This window comes from Mobula birostris, chromosome 6 (genome assembly GCF_030028105.1).
Source record: "Mobula birostris isolate sMobBir1 chromosome 6, sMobBir1.hap1, whole genome shotgun sequence".
NCBI lineage: Eukaryota > Metazoa > Chordata > Chondrichthyes > Myliobatiformes > Myliobatidae > Mobula > Mobula birostris.
The window spans coordinates 30,659,732-30,672,203 of record NC_092375.1 but is presented as its reverse complement, the minus strand read 5'-3'; the positions used below and the strand labels follow the sequence as shown (position 1 = coordinate 30,672,203).

The 12,472-nt window shown below is 42.4% G+C and overlaps 1 protein-coding gene across 1 annotated transcript in view; it reads left to right on the top strand.

The window, feature by feature from the left end:
* The window catches only part of LOC140198898 (zinc finger protein 654-like), a 59,002-nt gene that overhangs the window by 18,230 nt on the left and 28,300 nt on the right, over positions 1–12,472 (top strand). The window contains exons 3-4 of the mRNA XM_072260107.1: positions 11,545–11,626; positions 11,813–11,948. Of these exons, the coding sequence (XP_072116208.1) occupies positions 11,545–11,626; positions 11,813–11,948 (218 nt within the window). The remainder of the gene's footprint in view (positions 1–11,544; positions 11,627–11,812; positions 11,949–12,472) is intronic.

Genomic DNA, 12,472 nt, shown 5'->3' with positions numbered 1-12,472 from the left:
AAGTGTATGCGGAGGATCCATACATTGCGAAGGCAGTATAATTCTTCTCAAAATAGACGAACCACTCTGTAATTTGCATGGATGGATTTAACTGCTTGTTTAAAATATGAGGTGCTCTGGCAGGCTCTGCTGTTCCAAGATCAAAGGAGGAGAAGGTGAATTTGTGCCAGAAGTTCCTCTTTGCCAAGGTAGCAACCAGACAGAATCTCCAAATATGTTGTGAAATAAATCAAGGAGGCTAGGATCAAAGACAGGCTTGTTTTAAGGAGTTCTTCCAAGTACTACTTCCAGTGGGTGCTAACTATCTCTACTGTGAAGTTTGAAAGAGTTAAGTATTGAAGAATGACTCTATGAAGAAACATGTTACTTGTTTTACTTGCCACAGTTCACATACAACTTCTAAACTGGAAGGAGAAATTAACTTTAGGTTATTATCAAAAGTACAGTGAATGAGAGAGAATTCATCTATGTAATTCTCATGAAGTATCAAAGTTCAAAGTAAATCTGTTATCAAAGTATATATGAATGTTTGAAGATTGTATCTGATGATGACAAAAGACCTATGTGGCAGGGTTTTTAGAAGTGAAAAGAAACTGTTGCATTGCAGCAGTTCCACTCTCACAACCTCAGAAGTCCAGGTCCAGTGGTATGAGTAAACTTCACAACTGGAGTCTCTCTTGGTTGGCGTGGATGACCATGTTGTCTTCTGTGTCCCATTCTGCCCTTCGCTCTCCATAGAGTGTTGCAGAAGCACCTCCCTGGCCATTGGATCTTACTGTATACCTCATCCACCCAGTCCGCTGGAGGTGACTGCATGCTAGGACATGCATGTCCATATCTCACCTGGGTATGAGGCCCGCCTGTTGAAACTATTTGCTGGGGTGCGGCCGCTGTCACATCCAAACAGCGACTTGGAGCCACAGGTGGGTGCTGAGTGTCTGGTATTAGCTGATTTAACACCTCAAGCTCCTTCACCAGAGGTGGTATCCCTTCCACACACCCTAATCAAAGTACATAAATGACACCATATGCTACCATGAGATTTTTTTTCTTGCGGGTAAATGCTAACAAACTATTGTTTGGCAATTTAGGTTGCCAAAACTCCCACATCTTTACAGATTATCCTGGAATAACTTCAAGCTATGAAAAAGGTATTTTTTTTCCTTTCTAACTGGAAGGAAGCTCGGGGCCTAGGTTTGTTTTTGGATTTGTAACTTAGCTAATGTATTTTCTAAAAAATAATCCAATATTTTGGAGTTGTTGTTGAAACTTAATATATTTCTGAAAATAGAACAATGTAATAAACTTGTTTATTACTTTTTCTTTTAAGCTTTTTCTTCCAAAAAATTGTGACATTCTCTTGCTCCCTTTGGTCTTTCAGTAGAAATTGAGTAACTTCCAATTAACAACACATGCATTATAATCTAATTAAATCCTTCTCCCCTGTCTCCTCTGCCCTTGGGTTTTATATTTATTCTCTGTATCTGGGCATCACTGGCTGGGCTAGCATTTATTGCTCATCCCTAATTACTCCTGAACCTCAATAGTTCTGCTGAAGTTACTCACACAGTGCTATTGGACAGAAATTCCAGGATTTGGACCTAGTGACGAAGGACTAGTGATTATAGTGCCGAGTAAAAGTATTCAATCCCCAACCCTTCATTCACATAAATGAGTATAACAACCAGGGATTTTGATCAAGTTAACTGAGAATTTTTATTTGTGAATCACATGCTCCTTTTTCACAGAGCCCCCAAAACAGGGAAAGTTGTAAGGCATGAAAAATTAAAAATTCAAAAGCTGAAATGTCAGCAGTTTAAAAGTGTTCATTTTCCCCCCTTTGCTCAGTTACTTATTTGAACCAACTCTCACAGCTAGTTTAGTCAGTAGCCTTTTTGTATAAGTCTCTACAGTCGGCCCTCCTTATCCGCGAGGAATTGGTTCCAGACCCCCTCGTGGATACCAAAAAACGCGGATGCTCAAGTCCCTTATTCAGCCTGTCTCGATGCGATGGACCTTAAGATCCAGTGGAACCCCGGACCTTATTTAACCTGTCTCAGTGCGGTGGACATTAGGACCCGGCGGCGGAGCTCTGAATCTGCAATGTTTCTGTTCACAGATATAATCATGATTGAAAATAAAGTGGAAATAATAAAGCGATCGGAAGGAGGTAAAACACCATCGGTCATTGAAAAAGCATTAGGCTACAGTCGGTCAACAATCGGAACAATTTTAAAGGATGAATTAAGAAAGGCCCTGCCCCAATGAAAGCAACAATTATTACAAAGCAACGCAGTGCTTTAATTATTGGATTTTTGGGGTTTGGGGTTTTTGATCCTCACATCAACCCGGCATGGATAGAGAGCGCACTCGGGAGCGGTCTGTCACTGGATCAAACTCGGGAACTTCCGTTCCCAAGCCCGGTGCTGAAACATGCGTTTCTTAAGTGTTTTATATGCATAGAAAGGTGAAGTATATACTATATGCTAAGACAAACATTTGACTAACTGAGGCTAAATAATACCAGATGTACCTGTTCCGACTTACCTAGTAAGAGAACTTACATTTTTTTCGATCCCAATCCATGATAACCTACACACATCCTCCTGTATACTTTAAATCATCTCTAGATTACTTATAGTACCTAATACAATGTAAATGCTATGTAAAATAGTTGTTATACTGCATTGTTTAGGGAATAATGACAAGAAAAAGGTCTGTACATGCTCGAACAGTAAGTGCTGGAAGAGCAGTTCCGGGTTTTCTCAATTCGCGGTTGGTTGAATTCGCGCATGCGGAACTCGTGGTTAAGGAGGGCCGATGGTATTAGCTTTGCACAACGTAATGGAGCAAGATTTTCCCATACTTCCTTGCAAAATTGCTCAAGCTGTGCTAGGTTAGTTGGGAATTGATGGTGGACAGCAATCTTGAGATCTTGTCCGAGATTTTGATCAGGAATTGAATGGGCCATGCTAGGATATCAGTTTTCTTCATTTGAAGCCACTCGGTGGTTGCTCTGGCAGTGTGCTTTGGGTCGTTGTCCTGATGAAAAATGAACTTCCTCCAAAGTGTAAGCTATCTGGCAGAGGCTAGCAGGTTTTATCCAGGATCTCCCTGTATTCAGCAGCATTCATCTTCCCATCAATCCTGACCAAATTTCCAGTCCCTGCTGCAGAAAAGTCTCGCTATAGCATGATGCTACCTTACCTGGCTGATGTGCAGTATTAGATTTGTGCCACTTAGTGTTGAGGCCAAAAGTGTCCCACTTTAGTCTCATCCGACAACAAGGTCTTCTCCAACGTCTTTACAGTACAGGTTTCCCCCGCCATCCGAAGGTAGAGCGTTCCTATGAAACAGTTCGTAAGTCGGAATGTCGTAAAGTGAAGAAGCAATTAACATTTATTTGTACGGGAAAAATTTGTGAGCGTTCGCAGACCCAAAAAATAACCTACCAAATCATGCCAAATAACACATAAAACCTAAAATAACAGTAACATATAGTAAAAGCAGGAATGATATGATAAATACACAGCCTATATAAAGTAGAAATACTTTTCTACAATCATTGCCGCACTATTCTCCGTAGCAAAAATCTCACGCAAGCGCTGTCGGCAGAAACACGGCGCAAGCGCTCACTGCAGAAACACTCTCTCCAGTAACCTTTAAGCTATGAAGCTGCTAAATCATACCAAATAACACGTAAAAATACACAGCCGATATAAAGTAGAAATAATGTATGTACACTTACCGGAATCGAGAAGTCAGTGCCGAGCACACTGATGATGGTGTGTTAGGCTGAGTTGTTGGAGGTTGGGGTGGTGCAGTGGTCCCCAACCCCCGGGCAGCAAACTGATACCGATCCGCGGAGAATGCAGCGGTAGCCGGGATGCACCCAGCACATCTTTAAGAAAGAAAGCCAAAATGAACAAGCTAATTAATTAGGTGCCGCCCAGCACATAAATGTTGGCCCAGATCAGAGGCAACGCAATCGGCAATCGCCTCTGATCTGGGCCGACATTTACGTGCCGGGCAGCACCTGATTAATTACAATGCGCTGGAGGAACTCAGCAGGTCAGTCAGTATCAGTTGAAAAGATTAGCCGACGTTTCGGGCGGAAACGTCGACTAATCTTTTCAACTGATGCTGACTGACCTGCTGAGTTCCTCCAGTGCATTATGAGTGTTCCTTTGACAACAGCATCTGCAGATTATTTTGTGATTACCTAATTAATTAGCTTGTTCATTTTGGCTTTTTTCTTAAAGATGTGTTGGGTGCGTCTCGGCTACCGCTACATTCTCCGCGGCAATGTATCGGTCCGCGGCCCGGGGGTTGGGGTGGTGGGACACTGGGGTGTCATCTCATTGTCGTCTCTTTCCATCAGGGCAGGCAGGTCATCTTCTTCTGTGTCTGCCTGCCTCAGTGTCGAAGTTTGAGGTTCGTCGTCTGCTGTGGCTGATGTGGAAGGCTTGAAAAACAACAGTATGCTTGACTGCTTAGCCTCGCACACTTTTCTGTCAAACAGTTCTTTATAAGCACTCAAAACATCTTGCAAATATGCCCTAAACTGACGTACCCTTTCAAAATTAAAGTCGTACTTTTCTGGCAATAATTGCGGCGAAAATCTCACAGAGTTGCTTCACGTTCAGTTCCTGGACGACTTCACTTTCAGTCCATTCGCTACTGCATTCGGTTTCGATTGTTATCCTTTCCTCTTCCAATTGCATTAGCTCTTCATCTATCAGTTCTTGATCATTGGATGCCAAAACCTCTTCAACATCACCTTTGTCAACTTCCACAAGCCAAACTCACTTTGTCCTTACTTCGTTCACCACGATCGAAACGCTTAATTATGTCTAGTTTTATGCTAAGTGTAACACCCTTACGAGCTCTTTTACGCTTTTCCGATACCTTAGAACTCATCTTGCTAACGGCTGCTCACAGGCACATGTTTAAGCAGTGCTGGCTAGAATGTAGTTCTGGGGGAGGAGCTTGGGTGCTCGGGGTGCGCGCTGCCTTTTTTTGTAACAGCGAAGGACACCTGTTAGCGAAAACAGGTAACTAATGTAGGTCTTTCGTAACAGCGAGGTTTCATAAAGCGAACGTTCGAAAAGCGGGGGACACCTGTATCTTCTAAGTGATGCTTTGTAAAGTCTTTATGGGCAAGGATGTGCAATTTTTTTTTAAGTCAAGGCTGCTTCTTTGTGACTGTTTCATGAATACCCTTTTTGTGCAACTTCTTAGAGATTGTGGAGCCATGATCTTCATTTCCATTTGTAGCCACTCAGTCTCAGAGTGACTGTTGGCATCACAGTAGCCTCTTTTACATGTGCCTCTCTTCTCCGGCAACCAAGTTTAGAGGGGCAGCCTGATGTAGGTAGTGTGGCTGTTGTTTCATATTTTTTTCCCACTTTTTCATGATTTGACTGCACTGAGTTCTAAGTAGGACTTTACAGAGCAAGGAATATTTATTCTTATGAATTCATTGAGAACAGATGATTTACAGTTTTCTACCTCAACAAGTTAGCCGGCTGGTGGCAGAGTGACATCAGCACCGGACTCCAGAGCGAAGGTTCCGGAGTTCAAACCCAGTTGGGCTGCTCCCGAATATGCTTTCCATCCATGCCGGGTTGAGTGTCAAGCTCGCAACTCAGCCTTGTAAAAAAAAAAAAAAAAAAAAAAAGAGACTGCGCTGTGAGAAGGACGTGGGGGACCACTCACAGAATCTTTCCTCCAAGCCAACCACTTGGGAAAAAAAAGTGGTCGCGGAGGCTCTGGCAGAGTATGGCACACAAAAAAAAACTCAACAAATTGAGTGAGTTGTTAAGGTAATATACAGTGTTGCGCCTAAGGAAAGTTAGTGTAGCTATTAACAAGGGGATGAATACTTTTTCAACCTTACAGGTTTGGTTTTAATTTTCATTAAATTAAGTGTTTAGAATTTTTCTTTTGATTTGACATGATGCACAATGTTTTGTAGATTAACTCAAAAAGTCCTAAAGAGAAATTTTTAAAGAGAAGCAGTTGTGGAGGCTGAGTACTTTCTCTTGGTACAGTCAGCAGCCACTTTATCAAGTAAAGGACTGGAAGCAGGTGTGGTCTTCTGCTGCTATAGCCCATCCACTTCAAGGTTTGACCTCTTATGTGTTCAGAGATGCTCTTCTGTACACCACTTACACATCTTACTGTCCTTACACATCTTACCGTCCTTACACATCTGGAGAAGAAGGATGCTAATGTGAGAATGCTGTTCTTAGACTACAGTTCAGCATTCAACACCATAATTCCATCCAGGCTTGACAGGAAGCTGAGAGACCTTGGCCTTCACCCTGCCTTGTGCAGCTGGATCCTGGACTTCCTTTCAGATCACTAGCAGGTGGTAAGAGTGGGCTCCCTCACCTCCACCCCTTTAATTCTCAACACAGGAGCCCCTGAGGGCTGTGTACTGAGCCCCTCCTTTACTCCCTGTATACCCTTGACTGTGTCGCCACCCACAGCTCTGACCTGCTAATTGACTTTGCTGACGACACTACATTGATTGGCTTGATTTCAAACAATAATGGATGTCATCTCTCTGGCACAGTGGTGTCATGAAAACAACCTCTCCCTCAATGCCACAAAAACAAAGGGTCTAATTGTGAGTTACATGAGGAACGGAGATGGGCTAACCCCTATTGACATCAATGGATCTGGGGTTGAGAGGGTAAACAGCTTTAAGTTCCTCGGCATAAACATCACTGAGGACCTCGTGGTCTGTACACACCAGCTGTGTGGTTTAAAACAGCGGTCCCCAACCACCGGGCCGCAAAGCATGTGCTACCGGGCCGCGAGGAAACGATATGATTTGGCGATATGAGTCATCTGCACCTGTCCTCATTCCCTGTCACGTGCACTGTTGAGCTTGAACGCGCGCGCGAGGTTATTATGCGCGCAAGGTCATTACCCGCGCGTCATCCATGTCAGCGCGGGAAGGAGATCAACTCCTTGAGCTTGCAAATGATGACGGGCTGAAAAGTGTGTTTGACATAACATCTCTGCCGGCATTCCGGATCAAAGTCAAGTCTAAATATCCTGAGATAGCCACGAAAGCACTGAGAACTTTGCTTCCATTTCCAACATAGCTCTGCAATGAATGCAACGAAAACTAAATTGCGGAATAGACTGGACATAAGGAACCCCCTTCGAGTATCGCTGTCTCCCATCACCCCTGATGGGACTGTCTTGTTGCAGGAAAACAAGTATTCAGCCCAGGGCTCCCACTGATTCAGCGATATTGTTGCGTTGCAATGATTTTATATGTTCATACGGGGAAAATATGCGCTGTGTGTTTAATATCCAAATGTTACTTAAAATGTTATGATATTATTGACTTATAATTGACTTATATAACCATATAACAATTACAGCACGGAAACAGGCGATCTCGGCCCTTCTAGTCCGTGCCGAACGCTACTCTCACCTAGTCCCACCGACTTGCACTCAGCCCATAACCCTCCATTCCTTTCCTGTCCATATACCTATCCAATTTGTCTTTAAATGACAATATCGAACCTGCCTCTACCACTTCTACTGGGAGTTCGTTCAACACTTACTTCAGGCTCCCCTGGTAATTGACATCACTATATTCATGCGAGGAAAATATGTGCTGTGTGTTTAATATTAAATTTGTTAGAGAAACCGTTTTAGAAATGAAATTGAGTGTATTAGCCACTTATCACCAATATTCCAGTCGTGATTAACACTCCGCCCCCCCCCCCCCAACCGAACAGAGTCACCAAAAACGATTTGTAGGGGAAAGATAGCGGCACACGTACACGCATGTGCACTGGTGCCCGTGCAAGGCTTCATGGTCATTGTAGTCTTTCTCGGGGTAGACACAACGGATTTGACTGCTACTTTTGTCCGTTGGCAACTCTACCACCCCACCCCCGGTCGGCCAGTCCGCAAGAATTTTCTCAATATTAAACCGGTCCGCAATGCAAAAAAGGTTGGGGACCCCTGGTTTAAAAGGCACAACAGCACCACCTCTTTCACCTCAGATGGTTGAGGAAGTTTGGTATGGTCCTCCAAATCCTAAGAATTTTCTACAAGGGCACAATTGAGAGCATCCTGACTGGCTGCCTCACTGCCTGGTTTGGGAACTGTACCTCCCTTAATTGCAGGATTCTGCAGAGAGTGATGCGGACAGCCCTGCGTATCTGGTTGTGAACTTTCTATGATTCAGGACATTCAGAAGGATCATTGGGGACCCAAGTCACCCCAACCACAATCTATTCCAGCTGCTCCCTTCTGGGAAACGGTACCGCAGCATAAAAGCAACAGGCTCCGGGTCAGCTTCTTCCACCAGGCAATCAGACTGATTAACTCATGCTGATTTGAGTGTATTTCTATGTTACATTGACTGTTCTTTTTATTATGTTATTATAAACTACTATGATTGCACATTTAGACGGAGATGTAACATAAAGATTTTTACTTGTGTATGTGAAGGATGTAAGAAATAAAGTCAATTCAATTTAATTCAGTTCAATTCACTGTTGTAACAATTGGTTACTTGAGTTATTGTTGCCTTCCTGTCTGCTTGAATCAATCTGGCCATTCTCTTCTGAACTCTCATAAACTAAGTGTTTTTGTCAACAGGACCACACTCACAGGATATTTTCTGTTTTTTGCACCATTCTCTGTAAAATGTGTGTGTTAATCTCAGGAGGTGAGCAGTTTCCGAGATGGTCAAAGCACCCCATCTGGCAACAATCATTCCACGGTCAAAGTCACTTAGATCACATTTCAACCCTATTCTGCTGTTTGGTCTGAGCAACAACTGAACCTCTTGACCATGTCTGGATGCATTGAGTTTCAGCCACATGATTGGCTGCTTAGATATTTTCATTGACAAGCAGGTGTACCTAATAAAGTAGCCACTGTGTGTATTTCCACGGTGGTAAGTTGCACATGTTGGAGAGCAGTCTGCCGGTAAAGGTGTTTCCATTCATCTGCTCAGTTCGTGTTGCTGGTGGTTATGAATTTGGGTGAAGCTGTGAGAGTAGGCTGGGCAAATAGCAGCAGTGTATTTCGTAGATGGTACATACTGCAGCTAGTGTGCATAAGTGGAAGTATGTGATGGGCTATTGGCTATGTGGAATGGAACTTCTTAACTGTTAGTGACTTTGAACTTGTAGAGTCAAGTGCACAATATTCCATTGTGCTCCTGATTATTGTTTTGCATGTGCCTTTTTGCACCCTCTTCTTCCATACATAGATATCTGGCATTTGTAAATTTTTTAAAAAGGAATTGTGTTGCTTTCTGTAAGGCTGCTGTTGGTTTTGTGTTTAGATGTCTTTTGTAATTTTGGTGCAAGTTTCTGAGAGCCAGCCTAATTGAATACTGGATATATATTTGAATATTTGTAGCTAGATTCAGTTTCCATGTAGAAGCGAGAACGTGCATTACAGATTTGTCAATCATATCTTCAGGTGCAATCATATGGTGCAAAAGTATCACATGCCAAATGGTCCAAAATGTAATAAAACCAGTGTTACCAGAGATGTGCTAAGTTATTTCAAAGAATAATATTCTTTAAAGGGACAGAAAGTGTTAAACTCTTTATGTGAACAAGGTTGGATGTAGTTTTTTTTATTGGCTATTATTATTTTGCATTTTTTTCAATATAGCTAGATGATAATTTTAAATATTTGTACTTTTTTGATCAATTTTGTAAATATTGCTGGAGTAATATTTCTGTAGCAGTGCTGGGCCTTTATTCGGTCAAAATACCTGAAGGCATTTCGCAAGCATTATCAAAAACTCAATTTATTGGGTAACTTCAGCTGGTATCAAAACATAATTTACTCAGTGAGCCTGTTCAGTAAGCTTGTTCTCTCTTCTGATTTCTCAGCCACAGGACCATTATCAAAAAGGGAACAATGTCCCAAGGGATTGAAAAAGCTTATTAAAGAAGAAAGGTGCATAGCAAGACAAATATGTGAGCAGAATGAACATTAAAATATCCATGAAGTAAATTTGAAGGAATCGGGCTTGCTGGGTCTGGTTTGGAATTAAATGTCTGATGTAATGATGGATTTGGCCTTGAATAATCACAGAAGGATTCCATCGATTCCTAGTTGGAATGACTTCTTTGGCACCAAAGGATGTCATTTGGAAGAGGCAATTGTACTGTCTGATGTTCTTCCTGAACTCGTTTGCAATAGGTTTATCATTGCTGAACAAATTGAGGAGTTCATTAGGTAGAGGCTGCAAATTGCCTATCCTTTCCCTTCATACAGCAGAAATGTGCAGTTTCTCCAGTGAATAGGAAGGCACGACAGTGAGGGCATACTCTCATCGTCGAAGCAACATCAGCAGAAATGTGCCGGCATGCGAGTCGTGCATTTTGCCTTGCTCTTTCTTTGTCGAGGTATTGTCGTCGAAAGCGGCCGTTGTCGTCTTCAGCAACTCTCGCAATAATTACTCTGTGCTGCACATTCTCGAGTTGATCTTTCCTTTTCTCCTCTGTCTCTTCCTCTCTCCTCCTCCTCTCCCTGTTTTTGTCATTCTGGAGACACGCAGCCCTTTCATCCTTCGTCTCTTCATCTCTTCTACCATTTGTTCTTTCTCTCTGATCCTGGAGCCGTGCAACCCTGGCCTGGTCGGATTCTTGTTCTCTCCTCCGTCTGTGCCTATTGTTGTCATTTTGGAGACGTGCATGCCTGTCCTCCTCTGTCTCGTCTTCTCTCATCTTTTAATTGTTCTGACTCTTTGATCCTGGAGTCGTGCGGCCCTGGCTTCATCCGATTGCTGTTCTCTCCCTCTCCTTGCCGCTTCCCGACGACGTTTGGCGTCAACTCTTGACCATAATGTCCCCCTTCTCTTTCCATGCGGCATAATTAGGCTATCCATATATTTTTACCCTAATGCTTGGTAGAAGATAGGAAGCAGTAACACCAAAGCCTCTAAGCTGCTGAGGCTGGCTATGCGCATGCGTCAGGCTGTGACGTCGCGGTCTCCATGGAAGGTGGGAGCAGCTCTGTGAGTATCATGAGGTGCTGCTGAGGCTGGCCGTGTGCATGTGTCGGGCTGTGGCGTCACAAATTCCACGATTGCCGATCGGGTCTAGGGTGAAAGGCAACCTGTTGATTTTTGGTGAATGAGCAATTTTATACAAATATAAACTTTGCCTGCATTCTGTAAGTTAGTGCATCTTAATTCGATTTAGCTAAAAAAAAGTGCCGCTGTAATGCGCTAATTGGAGGTCACAGACAGACAGACAAAGCATGAGAGTTTTAGTAGTATATAGATTACCATTCCTGATCCTTACCAGAAACATTTTGCCAGAAGTACGTTTGTATCCACTGGCATTATATGGTTGCATATGCTTGATATTACGTACACTTCCTACATGATGGTAACTTGAACAAGATACTAACTATTGATATTGGAACTTGTTGAACATTATAACTTAAATATTGCAGTATCCTTTAGGGTGTGGTGATAAAAATAACCTAGCCACTTCTTCACATAATTCTGTTTTCAATGTGCATTTTTTATAGGAGCTGCTTTGAAGTATTGCTATACTGTAGAGAGGATGACTCGCCAAAAGTGTTTTGGGAAGAATTTTTAAAAACTATTCAGGTAACGTCTGCAATTTTGTGTCTCAAAACTATTGATGACAGTGGTCATTGTAAACCACATTTCAAGGAGAAATGTGCAGTTTATTTATAGCTGCTGAATGTCAGTTTTTATAACACCTCTTCTATATTAAAATCAACATAACTTTCATCCTTTTTCACATTTAACTTATTTTTCTATCTTTTACAGGAATGTTACGTTGTTTTACAGAAGGACTTGAATGCAGAACTTGATGTACTTATCAGGATGAGTAAAAATGGAGGGCCATGGCAAAATCCAGTTCTGATGTCCATCCTTAACCAAGAGTTAGTTACTCAGGAATTAGGTACGGTAATTGACGTCCTGAATATAGCTTCTCAAGTAATGTCCTTTTTTTTCTCTCTTCGTTGACTTCACAACATTGAGGAGTTTAATCTATTGCAGTAAAACCTAGTTTTTATTTGTATGATTGTTATGACTAACAGCAAATGTTGATTAACATGCTTCAGAAAGAAAATGACACAAATGTGAGATGCTATTGCTTGTGTTGCTTAATTTTCTGACTTAGAAACCTGGAAATGCTTCACAGGTGGATGTCGGGGCAGACAGGTTACAGTGGACTGCACAGATGTTGCCTGACCTGCTGAGCTCTTCTAGCACACTGTGTGTATTGCTCTAGATTTCCAGCATCTGTTGTACCTCTTGTGTCAGTGGACTACTATTAATCGGGAGTTTCATGTTCAAGTGTTGATTGGGTAGTGTCCTTTTTGCAGACTTTTTGACTTCTTTGGAATTGAATTCGCTGCAATGTTTGACATAGAACATGGAATAGTACAGCACGGTACAGGCCCTTCGGCCCACAATGTTGTG